The sequence below is a fragment of the Camelina sativa genome, chromosome 12, assembly GCF_030686135.1.
Source record: "Camelina sativa cultivar CO46 ecotype springtype chromosome 12, ASM3068613v1".
Lineage (NCBI taxonomy): Eukaryota > Viridiplantae > Streptophyta > Magnoliopsida > Brassicales > Brassicaceae > Camelina > Camelina sativa.
The window spans coordinates 36583744-36606544 of NC_141891.1; the positions used below are offsets into that span (position 1 = coordinate 36583744).

Sequence of the window (22801 nt, forward strand, 5' to 3'; positions counted from 1 at the left end):
TTATAATATGTAAATCTAAATTACTTTTTTATAAATCCAAACCGACATATAATTTTGTTTAATTATGTAATTTAAACCCTAATCATTTTTTATAAACCCAAATTAAAATACAATTTTGTTTAATTGTAAAATCTAAACCCTAACCACTCTTTTATAAACCCAAACCGATATATATATTTTTTTTAATTTTAAAATCTAAACCCTAACCACTCTTTTATAAACCCAAACCGACATATAAATTTGTTTGATTGTAAAATCTAAACCCTACCACTATTTATATACCCAAACCGACATATAATTTTGTTTAATTATAAAATCTAAACCCTAACCACTATTTTGTAAACCCAAACCGATATATAATTTCGTTTAATTGTAAAATCTAAACCCTAATCACTCTTTTGTAAACCCAAGAATTTTTCTTAATTTATAGGTTTATTTGAATTAAAATTAAGTTTATTTAATATTTCTTTTATTAATTTTAATTCAAATAAAATTATAAATTAATACCAAATCATTTAAAATTAATTATTAATTGATATAGTAAGGGTAAAAACGGAATTTTATTTTTGTCAAAAAATCGTAAGTATGAAACTAACAAAATTTATTAGTTTGAGTATTAAATCACACGTTTTAATTAAATGAGGTATTTTTCTTCCAACCAAAAAAGACGAAGTATTAAACTTCCAAATAAAAAATAGATGAGGTATTTTTAAGCTTTTTTCCCTGGTCTAGAATAAAGAAGAAGAAACGAAGTAACCAACGGCCACGATTACTCCAACACAAGACCAAATCTGATTGGCTGACATTATAGATCGTCGTAAGATGATTGGTCCACGTAATCTCGGATGACATGAGTTATAATTTCTTCGTCTTGCCATAAAAAGCGACTACTTCACCATCACCTTCGGCCACTACTGGACCCTATTTATATTTAAAGGCAGTCCCAACTTCTTCTACGGAGCTTAAATAAATCAGAGTAAAAGGAAAAGCTCTGTTCAAAACGAAGTTTATACGATCGAAACAAGGAGAGAGTGAGATCAAAAGCTTAAAGTTTTCGATATGGCTCGCTCGTTCGGAGCAAACGGCACTGCTGTGCTGGCGATCATCTTCTTAGGTGAGTGATTTCTGATCTTCTAATTGTCTTGTTCTTCGATTTAGATCTCTTTAGTCTGTGTAATTCGTAAAAATCTCCTCTGCATTGTCCCGTGATCGTATTACTGGATTTGATTGTGCTTGTTTTACAATGTTGAATTGCAATTTTGCGATCTTAAGGTTAGATCTCGTTGACAGAGTTAGTTTAAAGATGTTTCCTTAGAGATTCGTTTCGTGGATGACGAGATTAGGTTGTGGTTTGTTAGTAGTATCTTTGTGAAATTGGAATTGGGAGAGATTACTGTTTTGATTTTGTTGGTGTATTGAGCGGTTGGAGTTTTCTTTTTTACGTTTCAGGATGTTTATTTGCGTTTTCAACTGCAAAAGAAGAGGCCACCAAGTTGGGATCAGTTATAGGGATTGATCTTGGTACCACTTACTCTTGTGTCGGTGTTTACAAGAATGGTCACGTTGAAATTATTGCCAACGACCAAGGAAACCGTATTACACCTTCCTGGGTTGGTTTCACTGACTCTGAGAGGCTCATTGGTGAGGCTGCTAAGAATCAGGCGGCTGTTAATCCAGAGAGGACTATCTTCGACGTCAAGAGATTGATCGGCCGAAAGTAATTACATTGTCCTCCTTCTCTTGCGTGGTTTATGTATGTTTCACTTGCATGAGATATTGATTTTTTGTTTATTTATTTATGGCAGATTTGAGGACAAGGAGGTCCAAAAGGACAGGAAACTTGTACCTTACCAGATTGTGAACAAGGACGGTAAGCCATACATTCAAGTCAAGATCAAGGATGGTGAGACTAAGGTTTTCAGTCCTGAGGAGATCAGTGCTATGATTCTGACTAAGATGAAGGAGACAGCCGAAGCATACCTTGGAAAGAAAATCAAGGACGCTGTTGTTACCGTTCCAGGTTAGCTTGTTGTTAATTCGCCTTCATCGGAGACATGTACTTATCTGGATTGGTGATTGATTGTTCATTGGTGTTGAATATGCGCAGCTTACTTCAACGATGCCCAAAGGCAAGCTACCAAGGATGCTGGTGTTATTGCTGGGCTCAATGTTGCTAGAATCATCAATGAGCCTACTGCTGCTGCTATTGCCTATGGTCTGGATAAAAAGGGTGGTGAGAAGAACATCCTTGTCTTTGATCTTGGTGGTGGTACCTTTGATGTCAGTGTATTGACCATTGATAATGGAGTGTTCGAGGTTCTCTCCACAAACGGTGACACTCACTTGGGAGGTAATATACTTGTGACCACGAATGAATCGTTTTTAATTACATTTTGTTTATGAACAGAGGAGTGTTGTGCAATTGGAATCGCCCAAATATTCTAAACAAAACACAATCAAAAACATGTGTCAAAGTATAGATAGAGTATCAGACACTGAGGGATTACTTTTAGTGTGATGTTGGTGCTAACCTTTTGTTGTTATGATCTGCGCAGGTGAGGACTTTGACCACAGGATCATGGAGTACTTCATCAAGTTGATCAAGAAGAAGCACCAGAAGGACATCAGCAAGGACAACAAGGCTCTTGGTAAGCTCCGAAGGGAATGTGAGAGGGCTAAGAGAGCTCTTAGTAGCCAGCACCAAGTCCGTGTAGAGATTGAGTCACTCTTTGATGGTGTTGATTTCTCTGAGCCACTCACCAGAGCTCGTTTCGAGGAGCTGAACAATGACTTGTTCAGGAAGACCATGGGACCAGTGAAGAAGGCCATGGATGATGCTGGTCTACAGAAGAGCCAGATCGATGAGATCGTCCTTGTTGGTGGAAGCACCAGGATCCCAAAGGTTCAGCAACTATTGAAGGACTTTTTTGAAGGTAAAGAGCCAAACAAGGGTGTGAACCCCGATGAGGCTGTTGCTTATGGTGCTGCTGTTCAGGGTGGTATTTTGAGTGGAGAAGGCGGTGATGAGACCAAAGATATTCTTCTTCTTGATGTGGCACCACTCACTTTGGGTATTGAGACTGTAGGAGGAGTGATGACAAAGCTGATCCCGAGAAACACGGTTATTCCAACCAAGAAATCTCAAGTTTTCACAACGTACCAAGACCAGCAGACAACTGTCTCAATTCAGGTCTTTGAAGGTGAAAGAAGTCTCACCAAGGACTGCAGGCTGCTCGGGAAATTCGACCTCAACGGAATCCCACCGGCCCCAAGGTTTGCTCTCACTTCTTTTAACCTTTTGTAACTGTAAAATCTGTCTCATTTGAACTTCAAAATAATCATCATTCTTCTTTTTGACAGAGGAACCCCTCAAATCGAGGTCACATTCGAAGTGGACGCCAATGGTATCCTGAACGTGAAAGCAGAGGACAAGGCGAGTGGTAAATCAGAGAAGATTACAATCACAAACGAGAAGGGTCGTCTGAGCCAAGAAGAGATTGACCGGATGGTGAAGGAGGCAGAGGAGTTTGCAGAGGAAGACAAGAAGGTGAAGGAGAGGATCGACGCCAGGAATGCGTTGGAGACCTACGTGTACAACATGAAAAACCAAGTGAACGACAAGGACAAGCTTGCAGACAAATTGGAAGGGGATGAGAAGGAGAAGATCGAAGCAGCTACCAAAGAGGCCTTGGAGTGGCTCGACGAGAACCAAAACTCAGAGAAAGAAGAGTACGATGAGAAGCTCAAGGAGGTAGAAGCAGTGTGTAACCCAATCATCACGGCAGTATACCAGAGATCAGGCGGAGCACCAGGTGCAGGAGGAGAATCAACAACTGAGGAGGAAGATGAGTCTCATGATGAACTCTAGATGTCTTTTTTTTTTTTTTTATCATTGATTTGTTAAAACCATTAGAGACAAGTTTTGAGTATGAAAGAAAAAAAGTCGTTTTTTGTTTTTGCTTTTTTTTGTAAGTTTTTGGTTTTTTTTTTTTTTTATTTTAGGAAAGGGGAGTGATTAAGTAGCGTCCCTTCTTTAGTCTCCCCGGACGTTCTCTTTATGTTCCCTTGACTTCTTCATAACAAATACTTTTTTCCCATCCAAAATCAGATGCATTGTTACCGATCAGTGGTGAACCGAATTTTATAGAGAAGACTCTTAGCAATGGCTGACCAATCTTCAGATGCATAACGACATGAGAAAAATAAGTGATCTCGAGTCTCAGTGGGAGTGGAACAGAAAACACAAGTCATATCTGAGCCATTATTCCAAGCCTAACATACGGGTCGCCTGTAGATGGATGGTTATGCATGGCAAGCCAAGTACAAAAGGATTGTTTTGGTGTCGAGTGAGCGAACCAAACTCTTTTGTGCCAAGCTCTCTAATAATGTGATCAGTTAAAATTATGCAATCACTAGAATCTTAATTCTACATTAATCACATTCAGATAACAGAGTATCAAAAGTCAGTTAAATATTTTAACTGATCACCTAATAAACACATCAGAAGAATTTGCAAAATACCTCCGTTCATTTCAGCGGTGAAGTCTTCATGAACGGTTTTTTAGATGAATGATGAAAGCTTAATTTTTAAGGTCGGAATATCAATTTCTCTCTTTTCGCCTACAATATTTTTTTCTAAAGTGTTAGTCTTTTCGGAAATCTTTTATGATAGACTAAAGGCTTGTATTTATAGCTGCAGAGAGCAGAGAGGACGAAGCTCCACTTTAAAGGTTTATTTCGGAATAATCTCAATCGTATATCAACGCAACAAAGACATGTAATACAAGTGGAAGCATAAGAGTTAAACACATTATGTAATCGTGATTAACCATCATGTATGCTCATGTTTATACAATATTTTTGTCGTGATTTCAAAATAGGAAAAATGATTGACAGCTACTTGAAGCATACGTCAACACATAGCCACACATACTAACAATATAATGTCTTGTTAACTACGTGAACTATTGTCATCACATAACGACATCTATAAACAAACATAAGTTATGTGTACAACACCATAAACATTCGAGGTTGGCTGGAATCCGGCGTTGACCAGTGTTGACCGACGTTGACTAGTATTAACTGGTGTTAACCCGTGTTGACCGCCGTTGACCACTATTTTTCTTTTTTTTTTTCCTAAAAATGATATATTTTTTGTTTTTATATATTTTGATAAATAAATAAAAAGATAAATGATTTGTATAATTTACGAAAACAAAATATAACAACAAACAATTATATGACAAAAAAATACAAGAAATTATATACCAAAAAAAAGAAAAAATTATATGACAAACAAAATTTGTGGTATATTGAAACTTGGTTTTTATGGTGGGTGATGATGATGAATGAGATGATGATGATATGGTGAACAGGTGGAATGCAAGGAGTTTCAATTTCCCTTATGCTATTGTAGTATAAGAGATGTCAATCCTAAGTGAGTGTTATGCAAGCAATCAGGATGTGAATATTTGTCTAAGTTAAGCCAATTATGTAGGATGTTTGTCACTAACAACCTAATGATGAATATAAAATGCAGAAAGTAAAAGCTACTAAGACTAGACACTAAATGCAAAGAGAACATGATGATTTAAGCAGCAATGTAATGAAACAGAAACATAAACTATAGTAATGCAAGACAAGTAATGAACTTATGCAAGACAAGTAATGAACATGATTGGATAGAAAACTAAGTAAATGCAACAGGAATGAAACTAAAATGAAACAGGAAATGAGACAGGACAAACACAGAGCATAAACAAGAGACTCTGGGGTGAGCTCGAGCAAGCACTGGATCAGATACTCGATCGAGTTGACAAATGCGAGAAACAGAGCAAACCAAATAAAACAGAGCAAGACAAAAGTAAATCAATCAACAAGCGGATAACAAGATTCAAACAGGTAAATCAATAGATAAGGAAGGTCCTAAGGATGGATTCATGGGCTGGACTTTGGATTATGGTCATCTAACTTGGTCAACAAATCTTAAACAACATGAGCTAATCTCTAGACAATGATCTCCTAGAACATGTTAATCCACTCTCATGGCAAAAACAATCAAGCTTCTATATTTCTAAACTAGTTCTCACATAGCAAAGATCATATAAAAGCAAGCATTAAGCAACATATCATTTATGTCAAAAATCAAACAAAACATCTAATCTCTTAGCATGTTTAGTGATAATCTCTAGATCTAGCCTTATCTAGCAACCTAGACATTGGTGTGATGCTAAGAAGCTTAAAATCAAACCCTACCCTCTCGGTTATAAGGTCAGCATAGAGCATATCTAGCCTAGAAGAGATCTACAACAATCAAGCTTGACCAAGCTAAACAATCCACAACCACAATCCAGCCTAAACCATCCTTAAGATCCTAAGCCACTACTCACAAATGCTAAACATGATCAATGAAATCATAAACCCAGAAAATGACGAAACTTGCATCATTAGAAAGATAAAGCAAAGATCTACAATATTGAAGAAGGAATCAAACTCGAATTCTTAATACTTTGAAAGTTATTGAACAAGCAAGTATCAAGAAATCTCTTGTTTTTCTCCAAAAGTAGATAACGGATCTAAGAAATGTCAAAAGTAAAAAGCATAAATTCCCAAAAGGGTAAATACTAGGTTTTTAGAGTTTCTCAAAGGTGGCTCTCTTTGGTGGCTGCAGGGTACAAGGCTTTATATAGAAAAAGTAGTGGAAGCCCTAAAAATGCTAAAAGACAAAATAACTAGACGGCTCGGTCAACGCGACCTGGTGCTCGGTCGAGTGACCGGTCGAGTTGACCTCTCTTCCTCTTCTTCCATCCGGTCGAATCCATTTCCGCACATGGTCGAGTGTCTGGTCGATTGGAACTCTGGACCTTGATTCTTCAGCTCTAACTCCATTGCTTTCTTCTCTTGATAGCTTCACTTGTCATCAGCATTGCTTCCATGCTCCTTAGGCTCCAAAATCACCTGTTTATGCAAGAAAATATGCAAATGCAATGCAACTATACTCTAATGCATGAACAGTCCTAAAAGCTATGCAATAATGGCTAAACTAGATAGCAAATGATGCAAAAGAGGTGAAAATACTAAGGGAAAACAAGGTAAAATATATGAACATCATATATCTAGTAACTAATTTTGTTAATACAAAAAATATACCAAAAATAATATAATAAAACTATACCACCGAAGTTCATAAAACAATAACAAATATATACCTTTTCTTTTTAAAAATTATTTTTTATTTTGTATCTTCAAAGGTGGGGGCTTTAAATATTTTTGTTCTTTTTACTTGTTTATAAGATTATGTCATTTGAAATATATCCAAGACATTGCCAACTATTTTTTTTTTGATAAGAAAAAGAAAGGAAGAAAATAATGGAAATGCTATTTATTTACATGAAAGACATATATCTAGGAGATAATTAAAAAAAAAAAAGTTACAAATGCACGTTAAAAACTACTAGATATATGTCTTTCATGTAAATAATCAACTTTTGTTTTTTAATTATCTTCTAAATATATGTCTTTCATGTAAATAAATAGAACTTTCGTTATTTTCTTCCTTTCTTTTTTTTATTAAAACCAAAGAAATAGTTGGCAGTGTCTTGGATATATTTCAAATGACATAATCTTATAAATAAGTAAAACAAAAAAAATATTTAAAACCCACACCTTTGAAGATATAAAATAAAAAATGATTTTTTAAAAGAAAATGTATATATTTGTTATTGTTTTATGAAGAATCTACTACACATAAAATTTTGGTGGTATAATTTTATTATATTACTAGGGAGGTACCCGCGCGTAAGCACGGTAATAAGATCTTAAGAAAAATAGTTTTCATATTTTAGGATATGCTGCTTTTCTGATTTAATATGTAATAATTGACATCTTTAAATATAATGTTTTATCTTTTGAAAAAAAATTATAATGTTTTATTGGATTGTCAAGAACTTTTTGTACTTGCATATATACAGAAGGGTTTATTTTCTAAAGAACCATAATATTCTCAATGTAAAATATTAATTAAGTCTTATAAATAAACAATTAAACTGTAGTAAATAGATATTAAAATTCAATAAGTAAATTCAAAATTTTCTAAAGCGTAAGCAAATTCAAAAATATCAATATTATAATGTGTTATCTCAGTTACAAAATAAAGATGAGAGTAATCCATATTGATCTACAACTTTAAAGTTTTCAAGCTCAATCCAATCACCAACATGAAATTTGGACACAAATCTTTCATACACAGCACCACAAAAACTACTGGATCTTCTTACCCTATTAAATAAAATAAATTTATCATATTATAAATGATTTTACATAATGTGATCATGTTTAAAAGATTTAGTCATTGATTAAGAATTTAAATATATAACAAACCTGAATATCAGTTGAAACCATCTCTAGTGTTGAATCAAGTTGTCGTTATATTTCTTTGAATCAGATACCTTATAATCAGATATCCTTATATGTATATTTTCTATTAAATATGTGTAACTAACCAAACTATATTTATTATGATCTTTAGATTTAATTGGACGTAAATGTAATGATCATAACAATTATAATATTTAATAATAAGTCAAATGTTACAACATTGTTTATGATTATAGAAGTAAAAACTGTAGAAGTATTACAACTAATTTGGTAAGACTAAGGATTATAGAAGTAGTAATCGCATACTTCCATAGAAATGCCAACGAACACCAACTCTTCTGTTCCCACCTCCTATAGAAATGACAAAGACCATCAACTCTTCTGAACAGAGATTGAGAATCAAATTTGAACTGAAACAACAACATTATATCTGATAACTCTCTAATTTACATATTTTAAGCATCCTTTTTTATCCATATTTTGCATTATTTATACCCTAACGTTAGCATTGTTAGGTCATTAACTGTAGTAATTCACATTTTGACCATTTAGGGTGTTGCATTCTTGCATTTGCATATTTTGGATGAAAACAGGTGCTTTAGAGCCTAAAATAGAGAGAAATAAGGTCAAATCGGAGCATGTACCCAAAGAAGCTATTGAGCAGGAAAAACAGTCTGAATCCCAACCCGATCGAGGAGGATCCAAAAAAGGAAGAACAACCCGAAGACCTATCCGAGGAGTAACCCGACCACATCCTCGTGCACCGCATCGAGTAGACCCTCGGGCAGGACTGGGCAGCTAGGTTAAAAGGATTTCCATATATAAAACCCCCCTCTTCTTCCTCGCGCCCTATCACGCCGCAGACACTCAATACAGAGAGCGAGAGCTTCTGAGAGAGATCTTGAGCGACTCAAACTCTTTTTCCACTTTGTTAGGATTTATTTTACATTTCTTTGCTATCCTTTTAGATTTCTACTCTGTACTCTTTACTTTTATCTTATTTTTCAATACAATGCAATTTTCGTTTATCTATGCTTTTATGTTTTCTGCAATGAGATCTGAGTAGTGAAACAAAGTTTCTAGGGATGGGATAGACAATTATGTGTTCTTGATCAGTTAGGATGTCTTAGCTTGGTTGTTTATGTTTTATAAATTCCTTTCTAGATTGGTGTTCTTAATGCTATCAATAGACCGAGAGGTTGAGATTAGATCTAGGATGTGTTGCCATCGAGAGATGTAGTTGAAATGCTTGAATCAATCAATGCTAGAGATTTACTCACTTAGCCTAAGAGATTAGATGTGTAAGGAGTTTATTGACAATAATGAATCGGTTTGTATTGCCTGGTTGGTCATGTTTCTCCAACGAGAGTTGGGTAGGGGAGTGATCAAGGTTGATTGTTTCTATTACGAGAGTGTTTTAACAAGATTTTAGAGAATCATTGTCTAGGGAATATTTTCTTGAGGCATGTAGGACATCCATACTGGTCAGGAACACTTAGGAGTCGATTACCCCATCCTTAGGAGCTTTCGCATCTTGATTGTTTACGTTTTTATTCATAACTCGACCCTATACCCGAACTGGTACTCATCACCAGCTTCGTGTACACCTTCGAGCTGTTCATATTCTTCTTGTTTACCCGATCACTCCACCCAATCCTGTACATGCTTGCATCGAGTGCTTAGGTCGTGTGGTTCTTGTTTACTTATTCTCTTTTAATTATTTTAGGATTTTTAGATCAAACCCCATCTTTGCTTGGCTTGACTTGCATAGTTCTGATCATATCTCATCTGCTAGCATAACAACCATTTGGATTGATAACCTTTGTACTACAACTGCATAGGGAATTGATACCCTAGGTGAAAATCCTGTTATCAATATCCAACATAATCAGTATTTGGAAAGTAAGAAGAAACAAACCTTCAAGTACTAAAGCAAAATGTAGTAAGATCGATAAGCAAAACGTCTAGGCAAACTTCACTACAAGAAAACAGTCGATTTGCGACAGAAATCTACGACGGAATTGCGAGTTATTTGCTAGGAAGACGAGGGTACTTGCAATTCCCTCGCAAAATTTGCGACGGCGAAACCCTCGTAAATTTGCGAGGGATTTGATACAGATTTGCGAGGGATTTGATACAGATTTACGACCCCGCGAACGTTCCTCGCAAAATACTCGCAACTCCCTCGCCAATTTGCGAGGGCTTTTGCCGTCGCAAATTTTGCGAGGGAATTGCAAGGGAAGAAGATGTCGGCAACCACGTTTTCCCCGAGTGTAACTGTTTTGTCAGCAAAACAATAACAGCCTCGCAAATCCCTTGCAAGAAAATAATTTTTTTAAATATCCCGCACAAATCTCTTGTAAATTTCCCTAGCAAATCCATAGCAGTTATTTTTAGTAAGCCTATAAATAGCAAGTTCATGATCCATGAAAACCACAACACAAAACACTTGCAACAAAAACAATTTTACTACCAAAAAAGATCTTGTGAAAGAAAAAAAGGCTACAAAAAAAACCCTAAAAACTTTTAAATTCCATAATAATGTTTGGAAGTGGGCAGCATGAGATATACACAAGGCGAAAGTGGATGTACAATCACAGAGATCTGGAGACCGGTGATGTGACGAAAGAGTTTTGTGATGGGTTGCGCGGTATCATGTACTAGACGACAAACCAAGACTTTGCTCGTGAAAACGGTACACTATTTTGTCCATGTCCTAGGTGCTTCAATATTAAATATTTGGAATTTAATCTAGTGAAGAAACATCTTTATAATAGAGGATTTATGCCAAATTACTATGTATGGTTATGTCATGGAGAGAGTTGTAGCAGTAACGTTGGAAGTAGTAGAATGAATTATGCTGTTGATCAACCTAGTAATTATGGGCATCAAGAATCTGATCAATTTGGTTTTTATGGGTATAATGAGGAAAATAGATTTCATGATATGGTTAATGATGCATTTCATGAAACTACTGCTGTATTTCCTGAGAATAATATGGAAGAACCTAACGTAGATGCACAACACTTTTATGATATGTTAGATGCTGCAAATCAGCCTATCTACGATGGATGTAGAGAAGGGCATTCTAAGTGATCATTGGCATCTAGGATGATGAAAATTAAAGCTGATAATAACTTAAGTGAGATTTGCATGGATTCTTGAGCTGAACTCATTAAAGAGTACTTGCCAGCTGATAATGTATCAGCTGAGAACTACTATGAAATACAGAAGTTGGTTGCGAGTCTTGGATTACCATCTGAAATGATTGATGTGTGCGTTGACTATTGCATGATTTTTTTGGAAAGATGATGCTAAGTTGCATGAATGTCGGTTTTGTGGGAAGCCGAGATATCAGCCTACTCAAGGAAGGACGCAAGTGCCATATAAACGTATGTGGTACTTGCCTGATGCTGATAGATTGAAACGCCTATACCAATCAAAACGGACTGCAGTGGCAATGAGATGGCATGCAGAACATTCTACTGAAGAAGGAGAAATTACACACCCATCTGATGCAAAGGCGTGGAAACATTTTCAATCGGTATATCCTGACTTTGCTCAAGAGTGTAGGAATGTTTATCTTGTTGTGTACATATGGTTTTAGTCCATTAGGTATGTCAGGGAGGCAGTATTCTTTATGGCCTGTTATATTGACGCCATACAATCTTCCTCCAGATATGTGTATGCAAAGCGAATTTCTGTTCTTGAGTATTTTGGTACCAGGTCCAAAGCATTCGAAGCGAGCTCTAGATATCTTCTTACAACCTCTGATTCATGAGCTTGATAACAGGATTTTCACCCAGGGTATCAATTTCCTATGCAGTTGTAGTACAAAGGGTTATCAATCCAAATGGTTGTTATGCTAGCAGATAGGATGCAATCAGAAACAAGCAAGTCAAGCCACGTAATAATGGGGGTTTTATCTATCAACCTAATGTGAACAAAGATAAGAAAACAGAAAGAACAAAAATCAAGAACAACTCGAAGTACCACACGATGCAGGTGATCGAGTACCATATCGGGTTGGTGGTCGGGTTGATATAAAAACAGTAAACAATCAAGATGCAAAAGCTCCTAAGGATGGGGTAATTGGTTCATAAGTATTCCTAATCAACCTAGAATGTTTTACAAGCCTCAAGCAATCTATTCCCTAGACAATGAATCTCTAAACCTTGCAAAAACACTCTCGTGATAGAAACAATCAACTTTAGTCACTCTCCTACCCAACTCTCGTTGGAGAAACATGACTAAGCAGGCATTAAAATCTGATTAATTATTGTCAATAAACTCCTAACACATCTAATCTCTTAGGCTAAGTGAGTAAATCTCTAGGATTAGCTAATTCAGGCATTTCATCGAACACCTCTCAGGTAGAAATGCCTAGAATCTAATCTCAACCTCTCGGTCTGAAACTAGCACTAAGAACACTAATCCAGAAGGGAATTTTCATAAGAACAATCAATCTAAATATCCTAATAGATTAAGAACACTCACTAGCCTATCCCATCACTAGAAACTTTGATTCACTACTCAGATCTCATGGCAAAGAACATAAACCCATAAATAAATAAAAATTGCATAATCATAAAGATGAGAAAGAGATAAACGTTTTATTAAAACGAAGCAATAGCAAAATGTAAACAGAATTCAAGTTGAAAGAATAACAAAAACTAGAGAATTTATTCAAAGAAAAGTGTAGAAACGGCTCTCGCTTCTTGTCTGTCGAAAATAGGGTTAAGAGGGGGTATTTATAAGGAAACAGGTTGAACTCACCACGTCAGCAGGTTTACAACCACTCTGCACGAGGTGGAACTCGAGCTCCACTTCGGATGCATGATCGGATAGGTGATCGGGTGGTTCCATTCTTCGATCTGGATGTATATACGCTCACTAAAACAGGAACAACTCTTGAACCGCACATCCGATTGGCTTTATATCACCATCTCTGGAAAGAGAACTCGATTTCATATAACTTTGATGAAGAACTCAGAAGCTGAATCCCACCATAAAATCTTCATTCGAGTCGATATTTGAAGGTCTCGTCATGAACTCGACCAGGTGCTATGTGGCAATTATCGAGTGGTATGGTCAGGTGCTTCCTTTTTCCTTCTTGATGCTTCTGTGTAAACCCTATAAATGTAACCAGTCCCTTCCTCGTGATAGCTGCAACTTGTTAACCCTTCTTTTTGCTCTTTTTAGGCTCTAAAGTACCTATTTTCATCCAAAATGCACAAATGCAAGAATGCAGCACCCTAAATGGCCTAAATGCAAATTTCTACAGTTAATGACCTAAAAATGCTAAGGTTAGGATAAATATAAAGCAAAATATGGACAAAAAAGGATGCTTAAAACATGTAAATTAGAGAGTTATCAGATCCCCAAACTTAAATCTTGCTAGTCCTCTAGCAAGGAAGTAGGAAGATGAGGTTTAAAAACGGGGACTCATAACCTTTTTGTGCTAAGCGAAGGAGCTATAGTCCTTAAATATAGTTTAACGGTGCTAATATCAATCAACATACTTACAAATATTTTTCTATGCTTATCACCATCATCGATCTAGTTAAACCTCCAACTAAAAGTAAAGACTTGCAATTCCAAAGAACATCTATTTCACATTCATTTAAGTGTTTGGACAATTCTTGCAAATGGAAGGTGAATTAAGCTCAATCGGTTTCAAGGGTAAGGCTTTTTGGTAAGGTGGTTTCAAACAATATCTTTAGGTGATTTCTCTCAAAAGATGGAATGCTACACAGTTGTGAAAACTATCTAAGATTGAGAACAATTAGGGCATACAAAGCTTAACTCTTGATAATCTACCATTTTCTCATTCACTTTCTTTATGTCCAACACCCTAGAGTAAGACTACCCACAACCTTGATTTTAACTCTTTTTTTTTTACAATCCCTAAGGTTTAAACTTTAAACATCTAGCTTTTTTTTTTCTTTCTTTGCTAAACTCCTAATAATATTTCCATATTATTTTTTTCTTTTTCTTTTTCTAGGAGACTATAGCAAGATCTTTTTCTATTTTTTTTAGTTAGAGACTTAGAGCTAATTAAACCGAACCTTAGGGACTTTCTCTTTTAATTTATCTTTTATTCCTCAACACAACCCCAAATAATCATGCTAACCACCTATTTTTCAAAACCGATTCTATTAGCTAGTCCAAATGATTCTAAACTTAGCAAAAACAAGAGCCAGTTTTTTGTCATTCTCAATACTCTCAAGGTTTCACAGCCTATAGCATAATGAAAAGGCCTAACTCAACAATTCACAACAAGGTTTGAAAGAAAGGTTTGGGTTTAAGGGTAGGGAAAAAAAAATCGGGTTAAACGAAAAGATTGGTAAAAATGGAGTGTTAACCCGAGTTTAGAGTTGCCATGAGCAAGTATTCAAATTCCATAAGCAAGATAATTTAAGTTGAGGTTAAGTCCAATAATATAGAGATGATGCAATGTTCAAGCAAGTGGAGGAAGCTTTCAAAAGACACAAGGTTTTAAACAAATATTTTTTATTTTTTTCCAAAGATTGATCTAGCAACAATGAACTGTGATTAAGGGCTATAACTTCAATCCTAAGGTTTGACTTTAAACAAGGTGGTTTTAATCATTGCCCCTTAAAATGCATATGCAACAATCCTATATGAAGCAATCTAGACTCAATCCTAATATGTAAATGCAACTACATGAACACTCTTTTTTTTATTTTTCAAACTTTTTTGGGTTTTTTATACAAATAGATGTAGACTCAAATGAATAAAACTCGCATGCAAAAATTTGAAATAAGAAAATAAGAAAATAAAACACAATGTTAAATACATTCTAGGACCCTCCCCCAAACTTAAATTACACAAAAACACAATGTCAAATAAAAGTCTGAAAAAGAATCGAAGAATCACAAAATGGAACAAACGTTAATGCAATGTTATTTACAAAGGTTGGATGCATGTGGTACCTTGGTTGGTGAAGAAAGATGTCACAACAACTTCCATGCTTCCCAATGTACACTCAGGCTTGTTCTCAGCTCCAATGGTTGCTGGATTTGGCTCATCAGTGAGCTCGTTAATGTGTGCGGACCTGTTGCTCGGACCAGCATCCAAGTCATGCATCAGGTAGGGTATCGAGTACCTCATCGGGTTAGGCATCGGATAGGCTCTAGCGCATTCAAATATCCCCTTAAAAACTTAATGTCTTTTATTCCTAGAATTCAAAGACACTAAAGAAAAGAAATCAAAACAACAAAATACTTAAGCCATATTTAGAAGGATACCTTTGGGACTTCCTCCCAAGTGACCTTGTTTAAAGTCACTAAGCTTGAATTTTCACCTTCTCATGCTTTGGAAGATTTATAGAGAGGAGATGAAGTCCTCTCTATTCCCTGAGATTTCATTTTTCTTCTTTTTCCAGGATCAATGCTAAAAGTGTTATTCCTCATCGTTATATGCAGCCCTTGCTTTGCTTTCTTTGAGGAAGAACCACTGACTTTCCCTTGAAGTTTCTTGAATTTCCCACTGATCTTCTTCACTGTAGTTGTCAACTCCCTCACAGAATCCTTGAGAATGTTAGTAGTTTGAAGAGCTGAAAACCCATCAGATACGAGATTTCTTGACTCTAGCTGTTGGGGAAGCTTGGAGATTGAAGCTGGGCATTGTGGGAGAGCTAAAGTGTGACCCGACGATGGACCCGAACATGAACCCGGCCATGAGGTCGTGTTGTGGGGTCGTGCTTCCCCTGGAGCTTCCTCAGATGTTGTGAAAATTTCAGTTTCTGGCCCATTTACACTCTCAAAGACTGCTGGCTCAAGTAGCTGGTTTTTTTCTTGAATCCAGAAGGTATGTCCCGCAATAGTTGGCCTCTTCTGCTCAAGCTCTTTAACTTGTGGCTTATCCTTCATTTCAGCATGTTCTAACAAAGGTTCATGACTCAAGACCATCATTGGTTGCTTATCAATATAAGCCTTGTACTTTTTCAGCATTTGCTCTTTAAACCATCTTGGAAATGGCAAAGGTGGCTGATAGAGAGGACAAATGAACCGAACTGGATTTTCAGGATCTTGAGCAATGACTCGATCAAGCACTCGACCATGTGCTCGACCATGTGTATGGTCGAGTGGTGTCTCAAGCTCAGTTATCTTCTCATTCTGCACTTCTGTTTGGAGAAAATGCTCCTCATCTTGGTTGTCACTGTCCACATTGAGCTTTGTAGGTAGTTCTTTGAGAGATATAGCTTGGACAGTGGCAAACTCTGTGAGATTGTTAATTGCTGTCCCATTGAATAGTCCAGAAGAAGGAGATGCACTTTTGCTCTCTAGGTGAAGCATTATGCAGGTTAAAGCTTCAATCTTGATATCAAGGGCACAATATGTGCAGTCTCTCTTGTTGTTCATCTCTGTGAGATTTTTACTTATTTCCATAGCTCCTATAGCTTGACCTTGTAGGATTTGCTGAAGCATACTCTTCATCTCCTGATCTTGACCAGGAGCCTGCTTGGGTTGTTGTGGAGGATATTTTGGGACCATGAACTGCTCATCTTCACAAACAACATGTACTTGCTTCTGTTGGGTTAGAAGGAGTTTATCCAGCTTGTCAAGCTTCTCATTTAAAGCTTATAGTTCCTTTCGATGCCCTTCCTCAGAATCAGCACCTCCCTTTAAGCTGGGATCATATTCCTCACTGTAATTTCCATTACACTGAGCAAGATTTTCTACTAATTTCCAACCTTCAGCGACATCTCTATTCATGAAACTTCCATTGGAGGCTGTGTCTAGAAGTATTCTGATACTGGGAATAACACCTCTATACAAAGTACTCAACAAAGATGCATTGTTGAATCCATGATGTGGGCATTGTCTTTGGTAGCTTTTGAAGCGCTCCCATGCTTCACTGAAAGACTCGCCATTCTGTTAGAGAAATCCTAAAATTTCTTTCCTCAAACGTGCAGTCCTTGAACTAGAGAAGAACTTTGCAAGGAAGACCTTCTTACAATCAATCCAAGAGGTGATTTTTGCAGGAGGTAGAGTCTTCTCCCACTGATGGGCTTTATCTCCTAGAGAAAAAGGAAACAATCTCAGCTTCAAGGCATCCTCACTAACTCCATTTATATTGGTGAGGCTACAGAACCTGTCAAACTCATCAAGATGTGCAAGGGGGTCTTCAGTAGGCAGTCAATGAAATCTGTTGCTCTGAACCATTGAGATCAGACTACTCTTAATTGTGAAGGTTGCGTTGTGAACAGCAGGAGGCACTATCCCATACCTCTGAGTATGAGTAGTGGGAGCATCACTATCACCAATCTTCCTTCTCCTTTGAGGTTCAGTTTGATCATGTGGGTTTTCCATTCCCACTTCTTCTTGTTCTACTCTGTTACTGTCCTTTGATGTCTTGGTTCTCTTGGCAAACGGTTGGTGTATACAAGTACCCAATCAAGTATCAGAATAGTCACACGAGCAGGTGCTCGGGTAGACAGGTTCGGGTAGGGGTTCGGGTGAGGGGTCGCGTAGGTTCACCTGAGATCCAAAACAGCCAAGTGAACACTCAGTACCGAGATATATTAAAAAGAACTTGATCTAGCAAGGGTTGAAATCCTAAATGTAACAAGAAACAACCAAATGGCAACGGCGCCAAATTGAGAACAGGATTTTCATCCAGGGTATCAATTCCCTATGCAGTTGTAGTACAAAAGGTTATCAATCCAAATGGTTTTTATGCTAGCAGGTATGATGCAATCAGAAACAAGCAAGTCAAGCCAAGTAATAATGGGGGTTTTATATATCAACCTAATGTGAACAAAGATAAGAAAACAGAAAGAACAACTCTAAGTACCACACGATGCTGGTGATCGAGTACCAGATCGGATTGGTGGTCGGGTTGATATAAAAACAGTAATAAATCAAGATGAAAAAGCTCCTAAGGATGGGGTAATTGGTTCATTAGTATTCCTAATCAACCTAGAATGTTTTACAAGCCTCAAGCAATCTATTCCCTAGACAATGAATATCTAAACCTTGCAAAAACACTCTCGTGATGGAAACAATCAACCTTAGTCACTCCCCTACCCAACTCTCGTTGGAGAAACATGACTAAGCAGGCATTAAAATCCGATTCATTATTGTCAATAAACTTCTTACACATCTAATCTCTTAGGCTAAGTGAATAAATCTCTAGCATTAGCTAATTCAAGCATTTCATCGAACACCTCTCGGGCAGAAATACCTAGAATCTAATCTCAACCTCTCGGTCTGAAACTAGCACTAAGAACACTAATCCATAAGGGAATTTTCATAAGAACAATCAATCTAAAACATCCTAATAGATTAAGAACACTCACTAGCCTATCCTATCCCTAGAAACTTTGATTCACTACTCAGATCTCATGGCAAAGAACATAAACCCAGAAATAAATAAAAATTTCATAATCACAAAGATTAGAAAGAGATAAACGTTTTATTAAAACGAAGCAATAGCAAAATGTAAACAGAATCAAGTTGAAAGAATAACAAAAACTAGAGAATTTGTTCAAAGAAAAGTGTAGAAACGGCTCTCGCCTCTTGTCTGTCGAAAATAGGGTTAAGAGGGGGTATTTATAAGGAAACAGGTTGACCTAGCCACGTCAGCAGGTATACGACCATTATGCACGAGGTGGAACTCGAGCTCCACTTCGGGTACATGATCAGATAGGTGAACGGATGGTTCCATTCTTCGATCTGGATGTATATACGCTCACTAAAACAAGAATAACTCTTGAACCACACATTCGATTGGCTTCAAATCACCGCCTACGGAAAGTAAACTCGATTTACTATAACTTTGATGAAGAACTCAGAAACTGAATCCCACCGTAAAATCTTCATTTGAGTCGATATTTGAAGGTCTTGTCATGAACTCGACCAGGTGCTATGTGGCAATTATCGGGTGGTATGGCCGGGTGCCTCCTTTTTCCTTCTTGATGCTTCTCTGTAAACCCTATAAATGTAACCAGTTACTTCCTTGTGATAGATGCAACTTGTTAACCCTTCTTTTTGCTCTTTTTAGGCTCTAAAGTACCTGTTTTCATCCAAAATGCACAAATGCAAGAATGCAGCACCCTAAATGGCCTAAATGCAAATTGCTACAGTTAATGACCTAAAAATGCTAAGGTTTGGGTAAATATAATGCAAAATATGGACAAAAAAGGATGCTTAAAATATGTAAATTAGAGAGTTATCAGAGCTGAAGCAATTGTGGTATGAAGGTGTTCAGACGTTTGATTCGTCGCAAAAATAGAATTTCAATATGCGGACAGTGCTAATGTGGACGATTAGTGACTTCCCTGCGTACGGAATGTTATCTGGGTGTAAAACACACGGAAGATTATCATGTCCTTATTGTATGGATCGTACTGATGCATTTCAGTTAAAGTATGGGCGAAAACCTTGTTGGTTTGATTGTCATCGTCAGTTTCTTCCCTTGCATCATCCGTACCGGAAGAAAAAGAAGTTGTTTAGAAAGAATAAAGTTGTGCATGTTCCTCCATCAACTTATGTCTATGGAAATGATTTGTTTGAGCAGATGTATTACTATGGCACTCAAGAAACATGTAAACGTGGGGGTAACTATCACACACCAGCAAACATGCTAGATGGATATGGAAGCACTCACAATTGGCTACAAGCAGAGTATTTTTTGGGAGCTTCCATATTGGAAAGATCTTCTATTGCGGCATAACCTTGACGTGATGCACATCGAGAAAAACGTTTTTGATAATTTCATCGTTACGCTTCTGAATGTGCAGGGTAAAACAAAAGATAGCAGGAGATCTAGGTTGGATTTGGCGGAAATATGCGCAAGGATCGATTTACATATTACAAGAGATGGGAAATTACCATTACCCCAATTTTGATTGTCAGCAGAGGCTAAGAAGGTGTTGTTCGAGTGGGTTAAATCTGAAGTGAAGTTTCCAGATTGATTTGTCTCAAAATTTTCAAGATGTGTAGAGCAAGGCCAAAAATTTTCAGGTATGAAGAGCCACGATTGTCATGTCTTCATGCAACAACTACTACCATTTGTATTTATTGAGCTCTTGCCAACACACGTTCATGAAGCAATTGTAGGTATATAAGTATATAATGAGATATATATATATATATATTACTTATTTAATTAGTTCACCCATGAATTTGTTATTCATTGGTTGTAGGTATCAGAGTTTTTTTCCGGGACTTATGCACTAGAACATTGACCAGTGATTGTATAGAGCAGTTACGAGATAATATTCTAGTGTTAATTTGTAACTTGGAGAAAATCTTTCCCCCTACTTTTTTTGACGTGATGGAACATCTTCCAATCCATCTACCACATGAAGCTGATCTTGGTGGGCCAGTGCAATTTTGCTGGATGTATCCTTTTGAGCGGTTTATGAAAGCTCTTAAAGGAAAGGCCAAAAATCTTGCCAGAGTTGAGGGGTCGATAGTCGCCGGGAGTTTAACAGAGGAAACGTCTCACTTCACATCATACTACTTTAGCCCCACCGTGAGAACCAAAAAGACACGTACTCAACAATATCATGACGGAGGCGTTGCACCAACATATAACGTTCATGATGTTCCAGATATCTTTGCTCAGATAGGAAGACTTGCTGGAAAGTTAAAGGAAGTTTGGTGGAAAGATCATAGCTTTTGTCGAGAAGCTCACAATTACATCTTGAGAAATCTAGATTATGTTCAACCTTTTGAGAGGTATTCTTTTTTAAAAACTAAAATTAATTTTATTTTATAAGATAACGAACTAACAAATCTCTATTTTTTTAGACTTTTTGAAATGCAGATTCGTGAAGCATATCCTAATTTAGAAGAATCTGACTATGAGGCTTACAAAGAGCAGAATTTCGCTAATTGGTTAAAATACTATGTAAGTATATGTATGAAATAAATTTAAACTATATGTATTATAATTTTTAATTTAAATAAACTTATGGTCTAACTATCTTATTCGTTTATATAGGTTCAGAATGGATGTGGAAATGAACCATTGCCTCTGTGGTTGCATGAGCTTGTTCAAGAACCAAGAGCGAAGATCACTACTGCTCCGATGTACTTTACTCACGGAAGTCGCAAAGCTACAACAAATTATGGAATCTATGTACAAGCTGGTGATAGCGATTTTATGGCGTTTTGCAACAAATATTAGAAGTTGATTATCCAGGCCTTCTGAATCTGAGATGCGTACTTTTCAAGTGTAACTGGTTCGATCCATCGGCCCGAGGCGTGCGAGTATATAATTGGGGAGTTGTCGATGTGAATGCGAACAGATCGTATGCCAAATTTGATCCTTTTATCCTAGCATCACAAGCACAACAAGTGAGCTTTCTGCCCTATCCTCGTTTAAGGCCAAGTTGTGAAATGTGGTTATCAGTCATTAAAGTTAATCCTCGAGGCCGTTTAATCGGGTTAGTTGATGATCAAGTTGTGTTGCAACAAGAAGGAGTCGGTGAAATTTCCATTCCAAACATGTCAACAGAAGATGTTATCCACACTGATCCACAAAACAGGTAATTTGAAGATGTTGATGATGTTTCTGAAGAAGAGGGTGAATTAGACGAATTCGAAGAGTCCGATGATGGAGAAGATTCCAATGATGATAATGTAAATTCTAGATGTTCAAAAAATGAATCTGATTGAGCAATTGTACTTTTTGAAGTTTTTTTAATAAATAAGTTAACAATTTGCGAGGGAATTGCGTTAGAATTGCGAGGGTATTCTTGCAGGTTTTTGCAGATCCCTCGCAATTTGCGAGGGATGTGCGATGTGGACTCGCTAATCCCTCACAACTTCCTCACGGTTCCCTCGCAAATGTATATATTCTTTTTAATAAACATGTCAATATGGTTACTAATGATCATTAACATTTTCAAACTAAAGGAGAGCATCACTAACCAACATCAAGAGACACAACTCTTTTGATTGGTTATTGATAAATGTTGTTTAGGGTGTAGGGTTGATAAATGTTGTTTAGGGTATAGGGTTGATAAATGTTGTTTAGGGTATAGGGTTTATAAGATATATATGTTTAGGGATTTCTTTTGAGCTTTTGATTGAGTAAATTTGAATGAGGAGATGTGATGACTATTACTTACCTTTTCTCTTTGCATGTTCTTGAGTTTATGAAAATTTTCATCCATAGTTTATAAATTTGATTAAAAATAGTATATAGATTTGCGAGGGACTTGCGAGGGATCTGCGATGTGGACTCGCTAATCCCTCGCAATATCCTCACGGTTCCCTCACAAATGTATATATTCTTTTTAATAAGCATGTCAATATGGTTACTAATGATCATTAACATTTTCAAACTAGAGAGCATCACTAACCAACATCAAGAGACAAGAAACTTTTGATTGGTTATTGATAAATGTTGTTTAGGGTATAGGGTTGATAAATGTTGTTTA

The 22801-nt window shown here is 36.6% G+C and overlaps 1 protein-coding gene, 1 non-coding gene and 1 pseudogene across 2 annotated transcripts; all 3 read left to right on the forward strand.

Moving 5' to 3' along the window:
- Nucleotides 1–645: 645 nt before the first annotated feature.
- LOC104729712 (heat shock 70 kDa protein BIP2-like) lies at nt 646–4104 on the forward strand. The gene is made up of 6 exons (XM_010448705.3): nt 646–1114; nt 1450–1717; nt 1806–2020; nt 2108–2350; nt 2556–3273; nt 3361–4104. Exons 1-6 carry the CDS (start codon nt 1060–1062, stop codon nt 3866–3868), a joined length of 2007 nt encoding a protein of 668 aa, XP_010447007.1. The 5' UTR covers nt 646–1059; the 3' UTR covers nt 3869–4104.
- A 7125-nt stretch (nt 4105–11229) lies between these two features.
- On the forward strand, nt 11230–22034 carry LOC147933191 (uncharacterized; annotated as a pseudogene).
- LOC147933192 (small nucleolar RNA R71) lies at nt 17209–17315 on the forward strand. The gene has a single exon (XR_015576860.1). It is a non-coding gene; the product is annotated as a small nucleolar RNA R71 (small nucleolar RNA).
- Nucleotides 22035–22801: the final 767 nt, after the last annotated feature.